This window comes from Camellia sinensis, chromosome 2 (genome assembly GCF_055761805.1).
Source record: "Camellia sinensis isolate YWXY chromosome 2, ASM5576180v1, whole genome shotgun sequence".
NCBI lineage: Eukaryota > Viridiplantae > Streptophyta > Magnoliopsida > Ericales > Theaceae > Camellia > Camellia sinensis.
Window position 1 is genome coordinate 56,356,393 of NC_138962.1, and position 26,140 is coordinate 56,382,532.

The 26,140-nt window shown below is 41.4% G+C and overlaps 1 protein-coding gene across 1 annotated transcript; it reads right to left on the reverse strand.

The window, feature by feature from the left end:
• Positions 1-255: 255 nt before the first annotated feature.
• NFU2 (NIFU-like protein 2) lies at positions 256-4,045 on the reverse strand. Its single transcript, XM_028257265.2, has 4 exons — positions 3,665-4,045; positions 3,466-3,562; positions 1,447-1,757; positions 256-693 (listed from the first exon to the last, which is right to left on the reverse strand). The coding sequence occupies exons 1-4, from the start codon at positions 3,785-3,787 to the stop codon at positions 505-507; spliced, it is 720 nt and encodes a 239-aa protein (XP_028113066.2). The 5' UTR covers positions 3,788-4,045; the 3' UTR covers positions 256-504.
• Positions 4,046-26,140: the final 22,095 nt, after the last annotated feature.

Consider the following 26,140-nt stretch of genomic DNA (forward strand, 5'->3'; position numbering starts at 1 on the left):
ATCTTGAATTTGTGATGAGAAAATAAAATGGAATAGAAAACATACGAAAAGAAAATAATTCTATACAAGAAATGAGAAGTAAATGCATGAATAATTTCCTGCAGATAGCTCTATCTGACGATTCCTATCCCATCAATTATTAAAAAGAACTATGAAAAATAATGAATGTGGCAACAATAATGCCATTATCACAATAGTTGATTTGGATCATGGAGAAAAAACACTCTCCAAACTCAAATGGGGCATTGCAACAAGTTTGGGGATAAAATGATAAAAGGTTCATATCTGTATTGTATATATTTGTCCCTCACAAAGATCCTATACAATCACAAAGAAGAGAAAGCATCGCAACCCAACAAGTTTGGAACTATACAAACTGTCAAATGTGGTTTACTCATCACGTGGCTGCTGACCAAACATTTTCTTCAGTATTCATGACATGTTTTCTGAACACCCTTTATTCATCAAAGATACGACGTGTTCTTCTGTATGAGAGTTGGGGTGTTACAAAAGTTGAACTGCTGCAATAGCTGGTATTTTCTCACGCAGTTTCTGTGTGACAGCCACACGAACAGTCATGACCCCTGCTGCTGGACCTGTGATTCGAACTTTCACAATTGGCTCTTCGATTGCTACCAGTTCAAGAGATCCACCCGCTTCCCCAACTAGGTAAGGCCTTATTTCTTCGAGGACCTAAAATGATTTATGGTAGTTTATCAGCCAAACGTGAAATGAAACAAAAGAAGAGACTGGGTAATTTGAGTGTAGATAATCAATCGCACAACCAAACACCATACAAGTTTCATTATGTACAATAACATGCCAAATCAAACTGTGGCCAAAGAAGTATTTCCAATTCAAGCCATTTTATCACGTCAGAATATACAAGTATATGCATACATTTATCTATAAGCTACTCATTCATCAAATAACCCAAAGTTCACATTCAGGAAACACTAGTTTATGAGCAAGTTTATTGATTTCCGAACATTTTCTAAATGATTGTTAGAGCATATGCACAAAAAAAAGGAAGGGGTGTGTGTGTGTGTGTTTTTAGAGATGGAAAAGTACTTAAGCTTAGCTTACTACTAGAAATATCATTGTCCAGAGATGGATTTAAACTTTAAAGCCTCATCAAATGATGGTTAGAGAAAGTTAGACGACACAACATGCAATTGGCTTTACAAGCTATGGACAAGAAGGACCAGATAGTAACTCCATTAAGCCACTTCAAACTTTGAAGTAACTTCCACATTCTCCTGCCATTCTCAATCGGTAACCCAGTTTCCTTCCCAGATTTCTAAAGTGGTAATGTAGCACCACCGTGCCAAAAAGGAACAACTGATTCTTATGCACTTTAAGATGTGGAACAAACAAGGTGAAAAACACTTGTGTGCTTTAAAAGTGGAAGCATTTTAAATGTAACCAGTGGATATGAATTATTACCTTCTCTATGTTTTCTTCATTCAGCTCAAGGCCAGTTTCTTCATCGGCAATTGGTTCCACCGCAACTATTTCAGGCATCTTTTCCATTAAACGACGCTCGATTCCCATCTTCATAGTCATTACAGAACTTGGACAGGAGCCACATGCTCCTTGTAGCTTCAACCTCACAACATTGCCATCAATTTCGTGTAGTGCCACATTACCACCATCGGCAATGAGATACGGTCGAATTTCGTCCAACACACTCTCCACATTTTCTGCAGTTAGGGGCAACTCCACAGCTGAATCTGGCGTGGCAACCGCCTTTACAACTGCAAAATAGCAAACAGGAGGAATTAGGTACCAAAAAATGAAAAATAAGAATCAAATTTGTAAATATTTTCAAAGGAATCAAATGCTTTTACAGTCATTCTATATAATTTTTTGTTTTTTTGATAAGTATGATATATATAGAAAGGCATCACGGGCAATGCAACCCATGAACAATAAGACATGGTGGCCCGTGCAAACCTTGCAAAACCCATACTGACACAACCAAACCAACCAGAAATAAGCATATAGATCTAAATATATTAAAAATAATCATATCTCAAACATCACTTGTAGTTTTAGTTGTTTTGAGGAAAATTTTGTTAAACCAAACTCCCCATTCTTTCCTCGGGAACTAGAACAGCCAAAATATTCAAAATTTCTTTGACATACTTGGTATATGTACCCCAAAATCTCTCTCTCTCTCTCTCTCTCTCTCTCTCTCTCTCGGTAAGATTCATAACAAAATGATAGAAGAAAATAAATACTAAACTGCCTTGTATCAATTCTAAGCCAATATTGAGACATTGCTGAAACTTTTCTTCTAACATCATCACCCTGATTCCAATCTGGGTACCTTACCCTCAAATTCAATCAGCTTACCATGACAAGTCCTAAATATACGTCTCAGAAACTACATTTAAAATAAATAAATAATAAGCAAATGACACCTTTCCAAACATTTCTAGAAAATTATTCATTTTAGCCAAACATCTAAATAACAAGAGAGTTTTGCATCCAATATAATCCTCACTGTGGTTCATGCCCCTCCTTAACCTCCAATTCAATCAACACAATGCCACAAGTCAGACAATGAGACAAATTTTGTTCACAACTAGAGCATGTTTCCAAACTCACTAGCAAGCATACACTTTACACGACATATACCAAATGGCAAATCGGAAATGGATGTTCCTAAGGTTCCTACAATTAAGTAAATTCAAAAACATAGATACAACACTACACAAACAGTCTCAATATCAAGAATCAAGTCGTATCTAATTAATTGATTATCACAATAAGGTGAACTGAAGAGAACGAACTTGCAAATTCTCCCATGAAGACATTCCAAACCTTGTAATTTTTCATCAATAGTATGCATTACGAACTTCACGATTCAAAATTTTGGTCAATAATTGATTTACTGAACACGATTAGGATTAAGCAAAAACCAACCAAATAGGATAAATGACTAGGGGATCAATGTTAAGGCTATGTTCGGTTGGGAGATTTAAGAAGGGATTTAGAAAAGGAAAAAAGAAAGGAAAATATAGGTGAAATGTGAATAAAATATATTTATATTTCACCTAATTTCACACAGATTTTTCCTTTCCCTTTTCCTCTCCCTTTCCAAATCTCTCTATAAATTCACCGAGCAAACGCACCTTAAATGATACATGATGGATAAACAATGAATTGAGTAATCAAGTGCGCAGTTCAAAAATGAAAATGGATTCAAACGCTTCTAAACAATAAAAATAACAATGTGAAAAAAGCAAAAGCCCTGACTTTCACGCTGGTTTCTTCATTCTATAAAGCAATACCCCCATCTAACGATTATATATAACTTCAAAAGATAACTTTTCCAAACTACCCACTACCACAATAACTAACCAAAATCAAATTTATTTAAATATTACCCAATAGAGTCCTAACTAAATAGAGAAGAAGAAGAACAACAACAACAACAACAACAAGAAGGTCAGTCACCTCGCCTCTGTATCCCAGTGGGCACGGAACGTGCAAAGCTCCGCTGCACCAGATTGCTTCTCCCAGATAGAAAAATTCGAGGGCCAAAGATGGAGTTCTGATAAAAATTGAGCTGGGTAAGAAATAAATTACTCATAATAAACATAGAAATACAAGTAGATTCATACAGAGAGAGAGAGAGAGAGAGAGAGAGAGAGACCTTGAAGGGTGAAGAGGGGTGGAAGAAAGGTGTTGTGGATGGAGAGGAAAGAGAACAAGAAGGTTCTAGGGTTTGTTGGGCCCTGCAGTAAGAATATGATGGGTTCAACACCGCAGTCTGCATCTCTCTCTCACTCCCTCGGTTTCTCTCTCTGAGCTCCAACAGATGAATCTACTAGGGGTTTGTTTGGTTCGAGCAGGGGATGAAGAACGATGAGATGCTGCTGTGCAATAAATAAACCAATAAAACAAAACAATAATCGGATCCAAATTTTGGGGAATCGACTGTTCGCTCCCTCTCTGTCTCTCTCTCTGGGTTAGGTGGTGTTCACGAATCACTATTTCGTTTTGAGCCGTCTATTTTTCTATTTCCGTTTTCTTTATTTTGCTTTGTTATTTAGGTTGGTATTTTAATAATTTTAATTTTAATAATTTTTTTTAAAAAATGTCATTTTTGTTTGTGTATATGTATATACTAGCGATTGGCACATGCAATGCTTGTGCTATTCAAATAAATAAAAATAAAATAAAAATATTATTATATATTATGTGCTAGTCAAGTGGTAAGAATGTTATTCATTTGATATACGTCTAAGGTTCAAATCCCCTTTCACTCGTCTATCTAATTTTTTTTTTCAATTTTAAATAAAAAAAGTGCACACGTGACAATATAAGAAACAAAATTTCAGGACACCATAAGGTGTTCACTTTATAATAGTATAGATAGATATATATTTATGATATTTTTCTATGAAAGTGTAATTTAAATATATATATATATATATATGATATTTTTGTACTTAATTTCAATATAATAAAATAAGTGTTAATTATTTAAAAGTCTTATTTACAAATTTTATGGTAGTTCACGTCCTGTTTAAGATTTTTTTGAATCAATGAGTCCTATTTAATAAAACTGAGAATATTATTAATTTTTTTTAATTTTTAAAACTAAGAACATTGTTAATTTTAATTGTTTCACTAACTAATAAAAAAAAACACAATATGAGATTAAACGTTCTTATCTTTCTATTTATTGATTCAACTATCTAACAAAATCGAGAATATTATCAATTTTTTCATTTTTAAAGTGTTTTTTTTTTTCCAGTTTTGCACATTAATGTTCTATCATCATACGCCTTTATACAATTTTGCACAAAAAATAATTCAGTTTTTTCGAAAAAAAAAAACATGAATAATTTTTTTTTTTCAATTTGAAAGTTGATATTTTAAAATTTTAAAAATCAAAATAAATGTTGAATTATCATATTCCTTTATAGATAATTGTTTGAAGGGCAGTTCCGACTATTAAAAATTTAATAAAACTTGAATGTTCAAAAAATCTTAGTTAATGGAGTATAGTTTCATAAATTAGGATTTGTGTGTAAATGTCCCTAAAATAAATATTTATTTTAATATTAAATAAAGATTAAATTGGAGAAAAAGAAGTCATTTAAAATTAAAAATGATTCTAATTATTTATTTTGATAATCTTTTTTTGGGTGGATTTTTTTTTTTTTTTTTTTGATAATCTTAACATTATCGTTTTATAAAAGTACTAGCGTATGCCAGTACCTAAAGGTACGGTATAAATAATATTGTAATGAAAATATAATTATAATTTATACGTATCATGTTAAAATTTATGGAGTCTGTAGTATTTTTTTATAAAAATATTGAAAAAATATAAAGAAATACTATTTTTCTTAAAGAACTTGTAATAATTGAACTTGTGTCACACGCTCTACATAATTCAAATAAAATAACAACTCCCCTAACCTTAATGCAAATTAAGAAACAAACATATAATATTTAAAATGTTCAAAATATAAGAGCAAGCCAAAAAAAATTATTAACACTAAACAAAATATACAAAAAAAAGCTATTGCACACTTGCTACCATTCAATAATAAAAAAAATTACTGGACACCAAATAAAACACACTACAAGTGCTCTGCAATCTTAATAAACTAATATATGCCCGTGCCTGAAGGCACGGTGTAAATAATGTTTTTTTGAATAATTTTCATTTATTATTCTCTCTTAAGCTAGGAACATTGACAATCAAATATACCTAAAATTTTGTCTACCCATGACATACAAAATGGATAGATAGCATGCATTTGAACAAGAAGATCCTCTTTATTATATATATAACTTCAAAATAAGAGGAATAACAAAATAGTGTTCTCCCTTTGGAGCACCCCATGCCAATACGAAAATGGTGTTCTTGATCAAAATCCAAATAGTAGACACCTCCAAATGTTTACCTCTCAAACCAAACCAAACCAAACCAAACCAAATCTATATAAGTTTACACAACGTTAATCTGCCTCTAAATAATCTCTAACTTCATACAATGTCAATCATTTTCAAAATTTGGCAATGATAAAACCAAAAATAGTATAAATTTTGCCCTCAAACTCCTAACTTTGCACTAATATAAATTTATTGACGTGCAATGCATGTACTTACACTACTAAACATAGTCAAAAGACGCTTTATGGGTAAAAAAACTTATTTTAACTATCAAAACAAATATTAAAAAAGTGTATTAGGATATTCACAAATTACTTTCACATATACACATGACAAAGTTTTAAATTTACACTTGAAAATGAAGTGCATAGTTCCATACACTTGAAAATGACAAATGAAGATAAGTTTCTTCATTAGCAAAAAGGCAAAAATAACTGTAAAACTAACGATGCCTAAGCTCTCCTACATTCCAAAACAATTACCAAATCATTTAATAGAAGTGTTTAGATGAAAATCAAAATACTTAAGACGAAATTTTAAAGATAGAAGGTTTGGAATATATAAAGCTTAACAAATTGCTTAAAATTTCAAAGATTCTAAATAACTCAATTAAACTAACTTAGAACAATGAAATTCTCAACAACCAATCAGAGACTTCTAAAAAAATAAAAGGACTTGCTAATGAGATTAATGAAACTTGAACGGTATGATATTACAAATTCAAACCAATTAAGTCATTAATTTCAAAATCAATTAACTGAAAAAATTCAAATCCTAATCAAATCAAACGGATTAAAGCCATGCACTTGAACATGAATTTGAAATCTTAGTAAACAAAAACTCGAACTCAGCTTTTATAGTTGTAAAACAAATTAACTCATAAATTCTATAATTCTGTTAAAAGCCTATTCGTTGAAATTGTTTAAATGGTTGAATTTACAAAATCATTGCATTCATATCATGCCCCAATGTGACTAAACTAATCATGTAAATGAAAAAGTACTTTAAATAAGAGTAATTACACAGATGATTAATTTGAAAGTCATTAATTACATCAACTACGACAACTTTAAAATTGAAATTGTTGCATTAAAAAATAACTAAAGTAAAACGACTTTAAAGTGGTCCAATAGTTGTTTTAGTAGCAATATATGAAATAAATAAAAAAATCAAATCAAATCAAACGGATTAAAGGAATGTTATTTAGAGAAAAAAAAGTTTAATATGAATTGCTAGCATATCACTCATGCCTAAAAGCACTCTTATATAAACAGCTTAAATGGTTGAATCTTTTCTCTATAAAAAATAAAAAATAAAAAATAAAAAATAAATCATATAACATGGAAGTTTGAAGAGATTACCTTGATTGGATAGTTCAAGGGTGCCATTGGTTTGTTTCCTTCTATCAATGAACAACCCCGGACTCTTTCAAAAGCTTCTTCATCTCATCCAATTCCTATAGATTCATATCCAACCAACAGTGGTAGAGTATTTAGCATGAATAAGGAAGAAGATTAAAACAACAAAATTACTTTAGGAACATGACATATTTCAAAAAGTTATTTAGGAACATAAAGTCTAAATAGGAGTATTTAGAAACATGACATATTGTCACAATACACATTAAAAGTAGAAAATTTAAAATTTACTTGGCAAAAGTGTCATCCTTCAAAATATATAAAAACAACGCCCAAATAGTACACATTAAAATCCATTTAAACTATTAAAATAACTGTGGAATATAAAATTTTATAAAATTCATGTGAGTTTACCACTTTGGATGCTATTTAGGATTGATGATACAGTTATGATATAACGGGTTCCAGATGGAATGGGTCGGACTGGTCCATGCTTCTCCAACCGGTATCTGGATGGTCAAGCCCACCAATGAACCTGCACACGAGTTCAACAGGGAACGGTAGGGGTGAGCAGCGGATATACCGATCCGCCAAAACCGACCGAACCAAACCGATCCGCAGCATTTTGGACGGATGCGTGATGACGAGCGGACGGTTGCGGATTGATTTTCTCAAATCCGCCAATTTGGCGGACGGATGGCGGATTTGAGATTTTTTGGCCGCAACCGAACCGCCAAACCGCCAAATCGCGAGCACCCCTAGTAATTTATAAAACTTTGTATTTTTAATTTGTTTAAATATTATATTTGTGTTTTCAATTGAAAAAGAGTTTAAATATTCTGTTGAAAAAAAGTTTTCAACTTGAATATATTTTTTGAATTGAAAAAAATAAACGTATTATTCATATATATTTTTTAGTTTTTAAATGTAACTCTAAAAATAATAAATAGAAAATATGATATATGCTGGTTGGTTTTTGTTTTCAAAAACATATGTAGATGTAACAATACAGAGACATTCAATCTCTACTACTGCTCTGTTCATGGTTTTGGTGATTTGAATTGTTATTATATTTTAAGAATCACAGATTGTAATACTTTATGGGGATGAATCATACTGTGATTGTAATATGTGGATGAGGCATGCAGTGATCATGATATTCTAAAGTTTCAAACTTTTTTTCTTTGGATAAGGCATACAGTGATTGTAATATTTTTTTTAAGTCATTGACTGTAATGCTTTCTTTTTCTTTTTTTTCTTTTTTTGTTTGAGGAAGTGCACAAGTTGAATTATGTTGAAAATTTATAAAATTTTAAACCGCCAAACCGATTCGCATCCATCCGCCAAACCGCCAATCCGCTCAATCCACATCCGCCGGATTGGCGGACGGATGCGGATTGATTTTCTTCAATCCGCCAATCTGGCGGACGGATGGCGGATTGGAGGTTCCGTGGCCGCAACCGACCCGCGCCCACCCCTAGGGAACGGGGAGTCCCCCAGTGAACCCTCCGACGAGTAAGTTAGAAAAAGAGAAAGTGGGATGTAGGGATATGAATTAGAGATAGAAAAGCTTAACCTTCTTCTTGTCTTCAGCGTCTGCTTATATCCTTTGGTAATCATTTCGTTCTCTCTTCTAACCTATCACCTTGGCCAAAAGTCTATGCTGTAACTTACCTTGTTCAGGGTGAGGGTGTGCTGTCCCGACGGAGAGGTGTTGTCATAATAAATACTGTGAGGGACTGCATTAATGGCGATGTATAGTGGCAATAACTTTACAGATCTTTGTCTGCTGATGTGGCTTGCTCTTTACCTGCCACGTGTCTGAATATCATTGGTCCTTCATGTCATGTTGACTTCCAACAGTGCTGGGCCTTATCAGTTGGGTTATGTATTGGGCCCTAAGTGGTAGGCTTGGGTTGTTTATAGTGGATTATGGCCTTTATGGGCCTATCCACGTCAGTAGTCCCCTATTTCCAAGTGCAACTTTAGTCCAAGGAAGGGAATAATGAGGAAGATGGGGGTTGAAGGTCGAGTGAAAGGAAGGACCAACCAGAAGTGGCCGAGTGGAGGGACCGACCGCGAGGAGGGCCGACCGCGAAGGATAGCCGAGTGGAGGGATCGATCGTGAGGAGGCTCGACCGCGAAGGGTAGCTGAGTAGAGGGACCGACCGTGAGGAGGGACGGACCGACTGTGAGGAGGGCCGACCGCGAAGGGTAGCTGAGTGGAGGGACCGACCGTGAGGAGGGCCGACCGCGAAGGGTAGCTGAGTGGAGGGACCGACCGTGAGGAGGGAGGGACCGACCGTGAGGAGGGCCGACTACGAAGGGTAGCCGAGTGGAGGGACCGACCGTGAGGAGGGACCGACTATGAGGAGGGCCGACCGCGAAGGGTAGCCGAGTGGAGAGACCGACCGTGAGGAGGGAGGGACCGACCGTGAGGAGGGCCGACTGCGAAGGGTAGCCGAGTGGAGGGACCGACCGTGAGGAGGGACCGACTATGAGGAGGGCCGACCGCGAAGGGTAGCCGAGTGGAGGGACCGACCATGAGGAGGGCCGACCGCGAAGGGTAGCCAAGTGGAGGGACCGACCGTGAGGAGGGACCGACTGTGAGGAGGGCCAACCGCGAAGGGTAGCCGAGTGGAGGAACCGACCGTGAGGAGGGCCGACCGCGAAGGGTAGCCGAGTGGAGGAACCAACTGTGAGGAGGGACCGACCGTGAGGAGGGTCGACCGCGAAGAGTAGCCGAGTGGAGGGACCGACCGTGAGGAGGGCTGACCGCGAAGGGTAGCCGAATGGAGGGACCGACCGTGAGGAGGGCCAACCGTAAAGGGTAGTCGAGTGAAGGAACTGACCATGAGGAGGGCCGACCACGAAGGGTAACTGAGTGGAAGGACTGACCATGAGGAGGGCCGACCACGAAGGGTGAGGTGGCGGGGTGCGGGGCTCGAGAGGCGGTAGGTCACGTGATGACTTGAAGTGGAAAAGACAGGGTAGGGGAAGGGGGCAGTGAATCGTGGCCGTACACGTGGCAGAATCACGTGGTGGGGAAGGTTAGGAGTTGGGCCAGAAGTGAAACAATAGGTCATTATGGGTGTTGAAAAGACAGTTTTGGCAGATGGTTAAAATTTTTTCAAACTGGTGAAAATTAATTGTGACCCTTGGAATACAGGCAAGCCTTAGGCTTTTGGGATTATACGTTTTACCTACCTTTTTTCGAAAAATCAAAACACTCCAAGTAGAGACTCATTCGTTGCAAGTGATATACCCTTGCGACATTTTTTGAATTTCCTTGCGCCCGCATCCGAAGCTATTCGTAGACACACCACAGAAATGGCCCAAAAAGAAACTGCAAACGCCATGGTTGATCCATTGGGGGATAACGACGCGGTGGATTTGGCAGAGCAATATAGGACGGAGAGGTGAGTGGGGAATGTGGGGGAGCTGTCGGGGCAACCTCGTTCGTCCACAATGATAGCGGCGCCGACGCCAATCAATCAGGTGGAGCCAGATCACTGGCATACAAACGCCGATAATTCGATTATTACCACGAAGGAGCTGGAAGGTATGCGGGAGAAGTACCAGATTCCCGCCTAGATAGAGTTGAAACTGCCAGAGTCGAAGGAGAGGGCATCCGACGTTCGACCGGGGGAATCTGCCCTATACGAGGAGGCGCTAAAGGGGGGTTTGAGGTTGCCCCTACCCCGGATAGTGGTGGATGTGTTGAACCGGTTGGAGGTAGCTCTAGGCCAACTGATGCCGAATGCGTGGAAAATCTTGCTGGCCTGTGTGAGCGAGTGGCCGAAGGCGAACGGGGGTGCTGAGATGACGATGGATGAGTTTTTCGCGTGCTACAAGGCGTCGGGGTAGCAAGAGACTTGGGTCACTTTGCAGGCGGCGGCAGGAAAGGGGCTGGTGGCAGGGTTGCCGTCATCGATAAAAGGGTAAAGGCCGCGATGGTTCTATGTGTCTGCCAACAGAGGTGTTGGGGTGCGCATAGTGTGGAAAGTGCCCACTAAGTCTGTGGAGCCAAAACTGGGAGCAGCGACAGAGGCAAGAGTGAAGAGGGTGAAAGAATGGAGGGAGAAAGAGGGCACCCGATGGGACGAGCTTGTTCAGCCGTCAGCCTTGTTTGCGGCAGGGTTAGGTCCTCAACCGATCGGTGGAGACCTAGGACCGGCGGAGTTAGAAGCAAGAAGAAAAAAGCAAGAGGCTGAGGATATGACTATCCTCGCCAAAGCCAGTAAGTTCAAAGAGTCCCAGGCAGACCGACCGTCGAAGTCGATCGCGAGGGAGAGAATCCGACCGCGCCCCAAACCCCTGGGGGGAAAAGACTTAGATGGATTTGAGCCACGACCGCCCCCAGTTGATCCTTTGAAGGAGAGAGCATACGAAGAGATGGAGGGTGCAGTAAAAAAGAAGAAGAGATTGAGGAGGAGTGAGGGGGAGCCTGCCTTGAAGAGGAGGAAGGAGGGGACGACAGAGCAGACTCCCCTGGCGGGGGAGGCAGAGGGAAACCCTGAAATGGGGTTGGAAGGGGCGTCCAAAGAGGGAAAGAGTGGGGCGACTGGCCTTGGGGAGGAAATGTAAAGTGGCGGGGTCGGCGCTGAGCCAAGGGTAGAGCCCAGGGGAGAGCCACAACTACAGGAGGGTCTGGCACCCCAAGGGGAAGGAGCGAGGCCAGGGTTGAAAACTGCCTTCTACTACGTCCCTGCGGTGTCCGGGCGAGTAGAAGGGGAAGGGAGAGAGGCCAAGATGGCTGCAGACCGCCTCTTGGGGGTGGTGAAAAACGCAGCCATTCGCTCGGTGGCTTGTTATACTGAGGCTGAGGTGATGAAGGGGTTGTGCTCAGCCCAGATGGAGGCGGCTGCCTTAGTAGGAGCCCTGTTGAATAAGGCGGCGGTGGCGAAGGGCGAATGAAGGAGGAAGATGGAGAAATTGGGAGAGGTGGAGGCCCAACTTGAAAATTTCAAGAGGGAGAGCGTGGGTTGGAGGAGGGCTGCGCGGAGTGTGTGTGCCAGGGGGTTGGAGGAGGCGCAGAAAGCGAAGAAGATGGAAGTAATGGCGATCGTGCAGTGTAATGTTGTCGCTCGAGCCCATGCTGAGCTGTTTGCGGTCAAGTTTGAGTTAGAAGACGATCGCCGCAAGGTACTGTCGCTTGAGTTTCAGCTGGTTGGCGAGCAGAAGGAGCTGGGGGATGCTCAAAATGCCTGCACGGTTGCCACCGAGCGGTTTGAAGAGGCTATGACCAGTAATAAAGAACTGCGCGCCCAACAAATCAAGGAAAATGAATAAGCAGACCTGAAGATTGTTGGGCTGCAAATGGAGCTAGAAGATGAGCGTACGAAGGCAATGGAGGAGAAGACGAGATTGGAGAAGGAGTTGGAGGAAGAAAAAACCAAAGCCGCCTCTGAAAGGCAAGCATACCTCGATCTGTATGTCGCAGTAGTAGAGCATTTCAAGGGGTCTGGTGAATTTCAGATGGCAATCGATGTCGCGGTCGCCAACAACTTGGCAAGGGAAGTGTCTGGGGAGGCGGGCCCGTTGGGAATGACCGCTGGGGGTAGGACTGAAGCAGAAGTTATTGAGAGCTTCTAGCGGTCGGACTTCTACAAATACGAAATGGCTGAGTTATGGGACAGTGGCTGGAAGATGTTCAAGCGGAAGGCAGAAGAGTTGTTCCCAGAGTTGGACCTTAGCGGTGTAAGGATTGATGAAGACGTGGCCCAGACCCCCCTAGATGAGGGCGTTGAAGAAGAAGACCTTGTTTCAAGTGAGAAAGAGTGACTGGTGTGAACAAAACCTGTACTTAGGGTTTTTGGTAGTTATTGTGCTTTGGGTTTTACAAGTTTTTTTTTGTTTTTTGTTTTTGAATTGTTGTAATGAACTTATGTACAAGTTTGTGAATAAATAAAATTTGAGTTGTGTTTTCATTCCATTGTTTTTGCTTGTGCATCTGAAATGAATGAGAATGGTGACTTATGTATAAGGCTTGTGTAAGGGAAACTCAACGCAAAGCCAAGGTTGAAATGTAAGAAAAACTGAATGCAGAGAAAAGTTAAGAAAAACTCAATGCAAAGTGAAGTTAAACTTGTAATAAAAACTCCATGCAGAGTGAAGTTGAAAATGTAATAAAAACTCTATGCAGAGTGAAGCTGAAAATGTAATAAAATTATGAGTTTGTGTTTGCCACACTGCTGTCTTTATTTTGGTGAGTCTGAAGTGAATGGGGGTGGTTTATTCAAGTTAGGCTTGATTTGTAGGGAAAGAGGCTGACTTGCAAAAGTTGATAAGTAAGAAAATAATCTGACTTGTAAAGGAAACATGTAAGAATTTCAAAGATGTGAAGTTTCAAATTATGCCCAAAAATGGAGTTATAAATCATGTTGCAAGAGTGTTGGTAAATAAAAGATAAGTTTGGAATTTGACTAAGTGAAGAGTGGTGTAAAAACATGGACCTGGAATTTTGACTAAGTGTGTCTACTTATGCCACAAGCATGAAGTTTGCATGAATGGCCTTGACCGAGCTCTGCATGCGTGCTCAGTTGGGGTTAAGCTATGATCAACTGGCTCTGCAAGTAATTTAGTAGCTTGAAGTAACTCAGTCGGGCTAAGGCTGTGTAGGCTCGGTCTGGCCGAGGCTTTCACGCTCAGTCTGGTTAAGACTTGTCATGCTCGGTCTGGCTGAGGCTTGTCATGCTCGGTCTGGCTGAGGGTGGTCATGTTCAGTCTGGCTGAAGCTGGTCATGTTCAGTCTGGCTGAGGCTTGTCATGCTCGGTCTGGTTGAGGCTTTGTATGCTCGGTCTGGCCGAGGCTTTGTATGCTCGGTCTGGCCGAGGCTTTGATGCTTGGTTTGGCCGAGGCTTTTATGCTCAGTCTGGATGAGGCTTTGTATGCTCGGTCTGGCCGAGGCTTTTATGCTCAGTCTGGCTGAGGCTTTGTATGTTCGGTCTAGCCGAGGCTTTGATGCTCGGTTTGGTCGAGACTTTTATGCTCAGTCTGGCTGAGGCTTTGTATGCTCGGTCTGCCCGAGGCTTTTATGCTCAGTTTGGCTGAGGCTACAATCAAAGCGTTATTTGAAAGATCACACATATATTTGGAATATAAGCTTGTCGTCATTAAAGTGTAGCCCATTTGATCAGAAATTTACATCACATGAGAGAAGAATGAGAGCAACGAAGTGTGCAAATTATCAAAAAGAAATACAGTAAAAGATTGATACAAGAATTAAACTTTTCTTGAAAATAGCACTTCAAATGCTCGGCGTTCCATAGGTGGGGGAGATCGCGACCTTCCATGTCCTGAAACCAGTAAGTGCTTGGACGAGGTCTGGCGTTAACAACGTAAGGTCCTTCCCATTTGGCCGCCAGCTTTCCCTCAGTCGGGTTCTTGGTGGCGAGGGTTACTTCACGCAAAACAAGGTCCCCCACGGCGAACTCCCTTGGTTAGACTCTGTGGTTGTAATGTGTTTTCATTTTCTGTTAGTATGAGGCCCGTCTGACTGTAGTTGTTTCTCGGAGCTCTTCAATTAGGTCTAGGTCTGCCCAATGTAGCTCTTCAGTTAGTTCTGGATTCGGATGTAGAACCCTTGCGGTAAGAAGATCGATCTCCACTGGGATGACCGCCTCAGCGCCATATGTTAAGCGAAAAGGGGTTTCCCCAGTGGGAGTTCGAGCGGTAGTGCGGTAAGCCCATAGTACATTCGGCAATTCCTCAGCCCAAAGTCCCTTAGCAGCTTCCAGCTTTGTTTTGATAATCTTGAGAAGAGAATGGTTGGTGACCTCAACTTGGCCATTGGCTTGGGGATGGCCTGGGGAGGAGAAACATGGCTGGATTTGGAGCTTTTCACAGAATTTCCTGAATTTGGCATTGTCAAATTGTTTGCCGTTGTCGGAGACGATGGCTTGAGGGATGCCAAATCTGCAGATTATCGACTGCCAGATGAATCTGGTTGTGTTCTGCTCGGTAATGATGGCAAGGGGTTCTGCTTCAACCCATTTGGTGAAGTAATCGATGGCGACAATGGCGAATTTGGTTTGGCCACGGCCAGTGGGCAATGGGCCAATTAGGTCGATCCCCCATTTGGCGAAGGGGTAGAGACTGCAGAGTGTGATCAATTCTGTAGGAGGGGCGTGAGGGATGTTGGCAAAACGTTGGCACTTGTCACATTTGAGCACAAAGTCTGTCGCATCTTCATTGAGAGTAGGCCAGAAATAACCAGAGCGAAATATTTTGTGGGCTAGGGACTTGCCACCCGAATGATTGCCACATATACCCTGATGGACTTCTCTCATTATGTAGGTCACCTGAGCAGGATTGAGGCATCTCAGGTATGGGCTTGAGAAGCCCCTTTTGTACAAGAGCCCGCTAACAAGAGTGTAATTAGCTGACCGGGCCCTGACTTTGGCGGCCTGCTGTTTGTCGTCTGGAAGTCCCCCTGTTGTTAGATACAAGAAGATGTCTGCCGCCCAAGGGATGGGTTCATTTTGTAGGAACTGAACTTTTTGCTGGTTGGAGGAAATGGCAGGGTGGGCTAGGTAGTCGAGGCGGACACCATGGCTGAGGTCGGACTGGTCTGCAGAAGCCAATTGAGCCATCTTATCCGCCTTAGAGTTTTCCGCCCTAGGGATGTGCTTGATGTGGAAGGTATTGAAGAGGCGAACAAGGGAGAGTGCTATATCCCTGTAAGCCCGCATTATGTCCTCCTTAGCATTGAATTCCCCCGTAATTTGTCCGACAATGAGCTGGGAGTCACTGAACACCCGGATGTGGCTGACACCAATATCCCTGGCTAGGCGGAGACCTGCTATCAATGCCTCATATTTGGCCTCATTGTTACTACCCTCGAACAAGAAACGGAGAGCACATTTGAAATAACCACCCTCAGGGGCGATGAGGATGAGACCAGCCCCACTGCCTTCCCTGCGGGATGATCCGTTGACGTTGAGAGTCCAAGAGTGAAGGTTTTCTGGGTCGGTAGGGGTTGGTGGGGGTGGAGGGGCCGTGGTTGGGGTAGGATTAGTGAATTCCAGGATGAAATCGGCGACAGCCTGCCCCTTAATCGCTGTTCGAGGCCGGTAGGAGATGTCAAACTGGCTGAGTTCCACTAACTACTGTATGAGTCTGCCGGAGAGTTCTGGTTGCTGCATTACCTTCTTCAAGGGTTGATCGGTGAGTACCACTACGGAATGGGCTTGAAAGTAAAGACGGAGTCGCCTAGAGGCGGTAACCAAGGCCAAGGACAATTTTTCTAACAGTGGGTAATTCTGCTCCATTCCCCTGAGAGCCCGACTGATGTAGTAGACCGGCCGTTGGATAGAGCCGTCTTCCCTGATAAGAGCTGCACTGACTGCGGTGCTTGACAAGGCTAAACAAAGGAAGAGGGGTTCGCCTGTGATTGCTTGTGAAAGGAGAGGGGGTTGGTCATGCACTGTTTCAACTGTTAAAAAGCCTTTTCGGATTCAGTCATCCATTCAAAAGTTTGCCGAAGAACTTAGAAGAAGATGAGGCACTTATCCGTTGCACGGGAAATGAAGCGGTTGAGGGCGGCAACTCAGCCAGTGAGTCTTTGAACCTCCTTAACCGTTCTAGGTGACTGCATTTCAATCAAGGCCTTGATCTTTTCAGGGTTGGCTTCAATGCCCCGCTGACTGACTATGAAACCCAAAAACTTCCCAGATCCTACGCCGAAGGCGCACTTCTCCGGGTTGAGCTTCATTTGGTACTTTCGTAAAGTGGTGAAGGTCTCTGGCAGGTCGGTCAGACGATCAGCAGAGAGTTTGCTCTTGACTAGTATGCCGTCGACATACACTTCCATATTCCGACCTATCTGATGATGGAAGATAAAATTGACCAACCGTTGGTAAGTGGGCCCAACATTTTTCAGTCCAAATGGCATCACACGGTAATGGTAAGTACCTCGGTCGGTAATGAAGGAGGTGTGTTCCCGATCAGATGGGTGCATCAGAATTTGGTTGTACCCAGAGAAGGCATCTATGAAGCTGAGTATTTGATGACCGGCCGTGGCGTCAACTAGCAGATCTATGCGGGGGAGAGGATAGCTGTCTTTGGGGCAAGCTCGGTTGAGGTCGGAGTAGTTGACACAAAGTCGCCATTTACCATTGTTCTTACGGACCAGGACGACGTTTGACAACCATCTAGGGTAGTCCACGTTTTTGATGAATTGTGCCTCAAGGAGCTTGTCGACCTCTGCGGCAATGAGAGTGTTGCGCTCCGGATGAAAGATGCGCTACTTCTGGCGATAAGGTCGGAAATGGGGCTCAATGCTGAGACGGTGGGTTATGAATGAGGGGTCAATACCCGGCATGTCTGAGTGGGTCCAGGCGAATACATCATTGTGCTCGATCAGGAGAGCAGTAAGGTCGGCCTTTGCTTGAGGGGATAGTTGGCTGCCGATTTTGGTAGTTTTCGTCGGGTTGGCGGGGTCGATGGGAACCTCAACGAGCTCCTCCACAGGCTCCCCTCTGACCAGCTCGTCCTCATCTCGGACGTCAAGCCCTTTAATGATCATTGCTTCCTTCAGCTTGACTTCTTTGAGTGAGGCGACATAACATTCCCTGGCAACTGTCTGCTCTCCCCTCACTGTCTCGACCCCCAAATCGGTGAGGAACTTAATGGCAAGGTGGTAAGTTGATGTGATAGCTTGAAAAGTATTTAGGGCGGTGCAGCCAAGGATGATGTTATAGGTGGAGGGGCAGTCGACAACAAGAAAGGTGAGCAACTTTGTGGTCTACCGCGGGTACTCGCCGATTGTGATAGGAAGATCGATGGAGCCGACGGAGGTCACCTGGTCACCAGTGAAACCAACCAAACGGGTTTGGAGAGGAGACAGACTTTCCTCCCCAATCTTGAGCTGGCGAAAGCAGTTGAGGAAGATAATGTCTGAAGAACTGCCTTTGTCGATGAGAACTCGTCTGACCTTGTAGTTGGAGAGGAGGGCAGAAATGACGAGAGGGTCATTACGAGGGTAACGGATGCCTGCGCAGTCGTCATCCGTGAAGGTGATAGGCTCGGTCCACTGCTTGGGGTGTTTGGATGGTCGATCCAACGTGGCAACTTCTTTGTCTGAGCCTTGCCTTATTTTCCTTAGTTCTGCCCGCTGAGCAGAGCGGGATGGTCCTCCACACGCAAGCCCGCTAGAAATAACTCTGATTTCTCCAACAGGTGGGGCGGGATTACCTTGTGCCCGAGGTTGCTGTGGAGGGCGATCATGGCCTTGGTTAGGTTGGGCTGGCTGCTGGGGAGGGGTGCGCCGGTAGTTGTTTCTGATGGGCTCAGTCCTTTCCCTCTGCTGAGGACGGGTATCCGTGAACCGGCTAAGACGTCTCTGACGTATTAAGGCCTCGACCTGATCTTTGAGGTTGACACAGTCATTGGTATTATGGCCGTGGTCTTAGTGAAAACGGTAATATTTGGACTGGTCTTTCCGATTGAAGGGGGTTCGTGATGGTTGGGGCCATTTGAGGGGGTAATCCCGCTGGATCTGATTGAGGACTTGTTCCATGGGGGAATTAAGGAGTGTGTACCGCTCGAACCGGCCAGGCGGTCGGGCTGGTGCCGACCGGTCGGCTCGGGGGAGTCGATCGGTATAATGTGGTGTTTGGTTATTGTATTAGGTGTTTCTGGCTTCTGAGTCTTTTCGCTTTTCTCGGGAGGCCGGGTTTTTTGTTGTAAGGTCTTGGCGAGTAGCTAGGGAATCTTCTGCGTTCATGTATTTTTAGGCTTTGGCGAGTAGGGTTGCCATGGAGGTCGGGGGATTTTTTGAGAGGGAGAAAAGGAAATCAGACGAACGTAGGTTGGCCATGAAAGCCGTAAGGATGACCTTGTCATCGTTTTTCGCTACCTGCAAGGCTTTGGTGTTGAAGCGAGTAACAAAACTGCGTAGCGACTCCTCCTCGGTCTGACGGATATTGAGGAGTTGCGTTGCTGGGCGTCGCTGGCGCTGGGCCCCTATGAAATGGCTGAGGAAGGAGTCGCTGAGGTACTAGAAAGTGGAGACGGAGTCTGCTGGGAGTTGACTAAACCAAAGTCGAGCCGACCCCTTGAGTGTTACGGGGAAAGCCCGATACATGATTTCGTCGGGGAATGTATGGAGGATCATGAGGGTTCTGTAGGTCTCCAAGTAATCGACTGGGTTTGTTGTACCGTCGAAAGAGTCGATGGTGGGCATTTTAAACTTAGGAGGGAGAGGTTTGTCTCTGATGGAGGCAACAAACGGGGAGTTGGCTGTGGTAGATGGTTTATGTTGTATGTTCTGCATGACCCCTTGGAGTTGGAGCTTCACGGCTCGGAGTTCTGCATCCCAGATAGAGATGTTGTCACCACCAGAGGGCAGCGGGGGCTGGACGCTACTAGCCTCCCCCTCGGGGATTGGTGCCGGGATCGATGATTGTGGGCCTCGGGGTGGCAAGTTTATACCTGGGGGAGGGGGTTACAAGCCTTCCCAGTTGGGTGGATTAGGCTGCGGGATAGTATGGCTCGGGGCTCCCTCTTGGTTGAGGGGAATATCTGGAGGTGGTAGAGGGGGCATAGGAAGGTTTCTTTGGAGCAGAGCATTAATCAGGACTTGGTTTTGCTCGGCCATACGATTAATGCTGTTGGTAAACTCGATGAAATACTGTGGTGGGTTGTTTGGATTGGGGGGTCGGCTTGATGGTCGGCAGCATTGTGGTGAGAAGCCGTGGATCTAGTCGTCTGTCATACACTTTGATGGGTAGCAGGAAAGGGTTATTGGGACAGGGTCTCTGGCGACAGTGAGCACAACTGGCACGCGGAGCAAAGCTTTCCCACAGACGGCGTGTAATAACCCTCACCACTGTTTACTGATAAACCACTGATCACTGCTATACTGAGTCTGAACATGATTAGTAATTGAATTGATTGAAATACTGAACTGGCTGATTGAATGTGCTAGTTTAAATGCATTTCTATCTGTTTGACTGTTAAATTATCTATTCATGTTTTATGTTTAAACTGCAAATTGAAGGCCCTATCGGCGGCCGAACCCGAAATCGATTAGTGTTTTATGATCATTAGAATGTTTGTGAATTTATGGCATATTTATCTGAATTGTGTTTTGGTATGATTAAATTAGATTAAAATGAGTTAAATTACATAAGTTGCTCTATTTACCATATTGCCATCCTAGTGGCCCACTACCTAACACATTTGAGCCTTGCACTTGATCACATAACATTTCTTCCTCAGCCATTTTAGAGGCCACAACCGACTAGAGTGAGAGAATATGAGTGATTTCAACTTGATTTTGTGAATTGGCTTGAAGAACTTGAAGAATTGAAGTATAGATTGCAAATTGAGCTCCTAGGCCTTTAATTCAAGACTTAAGGTAGAACATCCACCTTTTTGAACTTGTTTTTGAATTGATTCATGCATGGTTCTTGTGTCCTTAGTGATCTAAGCCTAGTTTGAGCCTTATAATGTTGTATTGTAGCTTAATTCATGCATGCATGTTGCCATTCTTGAGTTTTAAAGTTATTGCTCATGAGATTGCTTCATGCATGTTCATCTTTTGATCATAGTTCATGATTGTACCATGTTTTAGAAGAAATTGGCTCATTAGAGCATGTAATTGAAGCTTTGAATTGGTTTAAACTCATGCATGTCATGTTTGAGCTTTGTTCATGAAAATTGGTTTGAAATTGGATTTAATTGAACTACCTTTGGGCTTTGATTTCCCAAATTAACCTTTGAAACATGTTATACTATGGGTTTTGAAGTGTTTTCCAGAAAATTAGCCCAAAAGGATCGAATTTAGTACATTAAAACTTGGTTTTGAGCTTGAGGTTCGAATTTGGAATTTCCAGATTTTGGACTCACGCTCGAGCGGAGTTACTGGCGCTCGAGCGTGAAATTCGTGCTCCCAGCACTTTGCATTGTTTTACAGTCCGCTCGAGCGGGGTATTGGACGCTCGAGCGAGGGCTTGTTTCACACGCTTGAGCGGGTATTGAGCACCCAGTCGAGCGTGATTTTCACACATCCAATACTTTTTCAATACGCTCGAGCGTGAAAGTTTACGCTCGAGCGGAGGCTTTGTTTGCATGTCCGCTCGAGCGGGGAATCCCACGCTCGAGCGAGACCCTTGCTTTCTGAAAATTCTGAAAATGTTTTCTAAGTGCATCATCGCATCATTCTAGGCATTCTTAGGCCTAGTTTAAGGCATCTTAATGAGTATATTGAGGTAGAACCACACTGAGTCAAGATAGGGATTAAGTTATTATTTTCCCAACTATGTAGCTTAGTGTGTGTTCATTCTGCAACTGTGTAGGATTGGCTTTCGGAGACACGCTCTAGCTAATCTGTAGCCTAGAACTCTGTGAATAACAATGTTGTAAAGATATGTTCGAAAATGAATATTTTCTGAATGATCAATTGAACTGGTTTTTGAACTATTTACTGTTAACTGAATGAATGTTTGTCCTCTATTCTGAACTGTACTGTGGCATCCATAGCAATATACTGTTACTGAACTGTTACTGCTACTGTTACAGAGATCTCTGTCAGTTCCCATGTTTGGAACCATTACTGATGGCCATCATTGATTGTTCAGTCTCTCAAGACCTACTACTTACTGTACTGTTTCTGCTAATGGATGTACCATATATGACTGTTATAACTGAATGACTGCTATACTGAATCAATTAACTGTTTTCAATACTGAAAGGACATTCATTCTTAACCTCTTTACGTATTATGTTATTCACTGGACTTTAGCTCACTGCTCATATATATATGTAGGTGTTCAGGCACCGGACTGTTGCTAGAAGCGTCGGGGTAAACTCTAGTTTTGTCAAGCCAACCTATGTACCTCACTTCGAGGTTCTTGATCTGTTAAAGCTAAGGCTGCTTGGGGGATTTTAGATTTTCCCTTTTTGCTTATAATCTGTATAGACTGAATGTTACTGTACTGTACTGTTTTAATAGGGATTAAGTCCCTGTCCTGAACAATTGTAAATGTTGTACACACTGTTTTGCACTGATTGTATATATGTATGAAAAGTCTTTTTGCATACAGACTGTCACAGCTCATTGGACATTGTTTATTTGTTGTTTTGGCTTCCGCTAGCCCCTGTACTCTGTTTTACTGTTCTACTGTTAAACAGGCCTTCGGTAATCACGGATTACTGGCCGGTTACGGTGCTAAATCCATAGAGGCGGGTTTGGGTCGTGACACGACGCCAACTAATGATACAGTTATGATATAACGGGTTCCAGATGGAATGGGTCGGACTGGTCCACGCTTCTCCAACCGGTATCTGGATAGTCAAGCCTACCAATGAACCTGCACACGAGTTCAACGGGGAACGGGGAGTCCCACAGTGAACCCTCCGACGAGCAAGTTAGAAAAAGAGAAAGTGGGATGTAGGGATATGAATTAGAGATAGAAAAGCTTAACCTTCTTCTTATTTTCAACTTCTGCTTATATCATTTGGTGTCCCTTCCGACCTGTCACCTTGGCCAAAAGTCTATGCTGTAGCTTACCTTGTTCAGCGTGAGGGCGTGCTGTCCCGACGGAGAGGTGTTGTCGTAATAAATGCTGTGAGGGGCTGCGTTAATGGCGATGTGTAGTGACAATAACTTTGCAGATCTTTGTCTGCTGATGTGGCTTGCCTTTTACCTGCCATGTGTCTGAATATCATTGGTCCTTCATGTCATGTTGACTTCCAACCGTGCTGGGCCTTATCAGTTGGGTTATGTATTGGGCTCTAAGTGGTAGGCTTGGGTTGTTCATAGTGGGTTATGGCCTTTATGGACCTACCCACGTCAAGGATAACCCTCTATCACCTTCTTCAATCTTCACCTACACTCATTCATATTCATTTCGCTTCCAATACATGACCATAAACAAAATATCAAACCAACCCCTTTGGATCTATTTGGTTAGCTCATGGGCAGCAGCTAACCCCCTGCCACAACAAAAACAAAATTTAGATTGAAACTAAATAAACTATAAGACTAAACTGATATAATAAAATTTATTTTTGCCCTGACCAATCATTTTCAAAATTTGGCAATGATAAAACCAAAAATAGTATAAATTTTGCCCTCAAACTCCCAGCTTTGCACCAATATAAATTTATTGATGTGCAATGCATGTGCTTACACGACTACACATAGACGCTTTATGGGTAAAGAAACTTCTTTTAGCTATCAAAACAAATATTTAGAAAATGTATTAGTATATTCACAAATTACTTTCACATATACACATGACAAAGTTTTAAGTTTACACTTGAAAACGAAGTGCATAGTTCCATACACTTGAAAATGATAAATGAAGATAAGTTTCTTCATCAGGAAAAGGCAAAAATAACTGTAAAGCTAATGATGCCTAAGCTCTCCTAGCGTATAACTCGTGCCTAAAGGCAATCCCAACAAAAAAAAAAAAACTGATAACACTGATTATTGGGATTGCTCAAGCAGTATCACTTGTCAACCTTCACTGGGTTTAACAGAATTACCAAATTCAATAGAGTACTCACCAATTTTGCTAACTGTTATAATTGATAAGTGGCTCACAACCTAGTAATCACATCAACGTCATCACCACAACCAAGGTTGCTGATTTTCATCAGACCCAAATTGCATGACCAATCAAAAACTTATCATAAAGTAAAAGTAAAAGCAAGCTGTAGAAGCACACACTACGACCTAATTTTCAATCGGAGGAATACAAAAAATATGTAATAGAACATTATTAGCTATCCCGACCATCATTTTCTTTAAGGATGGAATTTTTATAAAGATACCCCATTGCTGAAAATAGATTATAAAAAATGAAATGCGAATTTGGGAAGAGAATAGCTCCAATGACCTTTTCCCACACTCACAACATTCTCATTAAAATTTCATATACAATAAAAAACCAATCTGCTAACCAAAACATTTATGGAGCAACGTGTTCAATTGAAGAAAACAAAATTAAGATCAAATTAAAATGGTCAAAGTCATTCACAACATGTTCTTTCACCATCCTATTATGAAAATGGGTCAAAGCCATGGCATCATTTGCCATAAATATTGCAAAGCCAAATTGCATCTCACGAAAGTATTATTTGATATAAAATAGAGAGAGTTACCATACCAAATTCAAAGCACAAAAACTCTGAAGGCAGTCAAGCTTATGCTTCCACTTGGTAACTATAGTGAAGGAAATAAAGAAGAGACTCTATTTTAGGTATTTTATCAAATATTCTACTGGCAAAATTACAGAATATGCTATATAATCGCAACACACAAAAACATAAGAGTTTGACTATAACCTATAATCAAATCAAAAATAGTATGCAAAGGGAAAATTTTGAGAAAATGAATAAGCATAGAGTTTTACCTGGGTTTAAGTCTCATCCACCTGTAAATTATAGGAAAAACTTTTTATTAAGAGGAAATTAGATATAATAAATAAATAAAAGCCTCAACCTATAAGAAAGATGTAGTAGAAAGCAAAAAATAAACTATATTACATGGTACACCTAGAGTATTTAATAATTTTCTATTTAGAAACGAAATAACCAAGTGTACCTTTCTATAGTTCCTACAATTATTAACCTTCCTCCCTAAAGACTTGTGGCATCATTAATATAAACAAATTAAATTGATTAACTCTAAGTTCTTCATTTCAATGAAAAAAGAAGTGATATTGTTGGGTGCAAGGGGATATATGGAACCATGTGAAACAGAGGTAATATAGAATGTCATTAAATAAAATGAAAGGACAAAGTTTCAATTCTAATTGCAATGAAAATAAGGGATAAAGAAGTGGGGTTGGAAACAGCTAGGGATGGTTGTTGTTTTCTATATCAAATCAGTGATTATTACATTACAGCTTTTGAAAGTTTGAGTAGACATTTTGTTTTCTTTGGTGTTGAAGCTGAAATAGACAAAATGCAAATAGTAGATATCAGTAGAGGAAGTTTCAAAGGACCTTGTTTAACGCCAAGAACAAAGTCAATAAATTCAAGCTCTTTTCATCTCCTTTAGATATCCATATCTAAGACTAAGAGACACCCCTCCTGAATGGATGATTGGGGTTAATGTGTTATACTTAAAAAAGAAGTTGGTATTTATTTCTTCATAAATATGATTTATTTAGAAAAATATTCAGAATTTAAATAGAGTTGAATTTGTCTCTGGTCCATTGTAACAATTAAGAACATCAACACTTGTTCTTGAGTACAAAACCTAATAAAAAAAATTAATTTTGATAAAAATACAATCATCACAAACCTTTCAGTCAAACCTAGAAATGACAGTAACCAAAATTTCATTTTCTCTACTCCTGCAGCCACTTTCTCGGCAACCGAACAGGAAGAAAGAAAAAATAAATAAAACCCAAATAGAAGAGGGGGGGAAGTGAGAGAAAAACTTCTGGAACTTTAGTTATTAAATATCAAATCTTTACATTCTTTACATTCGGCATTTACATTCTTTACATTCATTCTTTACACCTTGTTTGTTTTTCCTCCCTATTGTTTTTCTTTCTTTCTTTTTCCCCCTCTTCAAATGGAACACATAATAGACTTCTCAAAATTTCTGAAACTTTAGTTATGAATTAAATCATTAAATCATAAAAATAGGGGCAAAAGGTGTTTCTTTTGCAAATCTAGTTCCAAAATCCTATGTTGAGAAGTCAGGCTCTCTCCAGAAATCACCTGACAATCATTGCCTTTTAGGCAGTCCACTTTTCTTACTAAGAAGTAATCTATTTGACTCTTAATTGACCCACTCTTAAAAGTTATTAAATGCTCATCCCTCTTCTTATACATAGTATTGGCCACCACCAGGTCAGAAGCTAACGCAAAATCTAAGATATTCTCTCCTGCC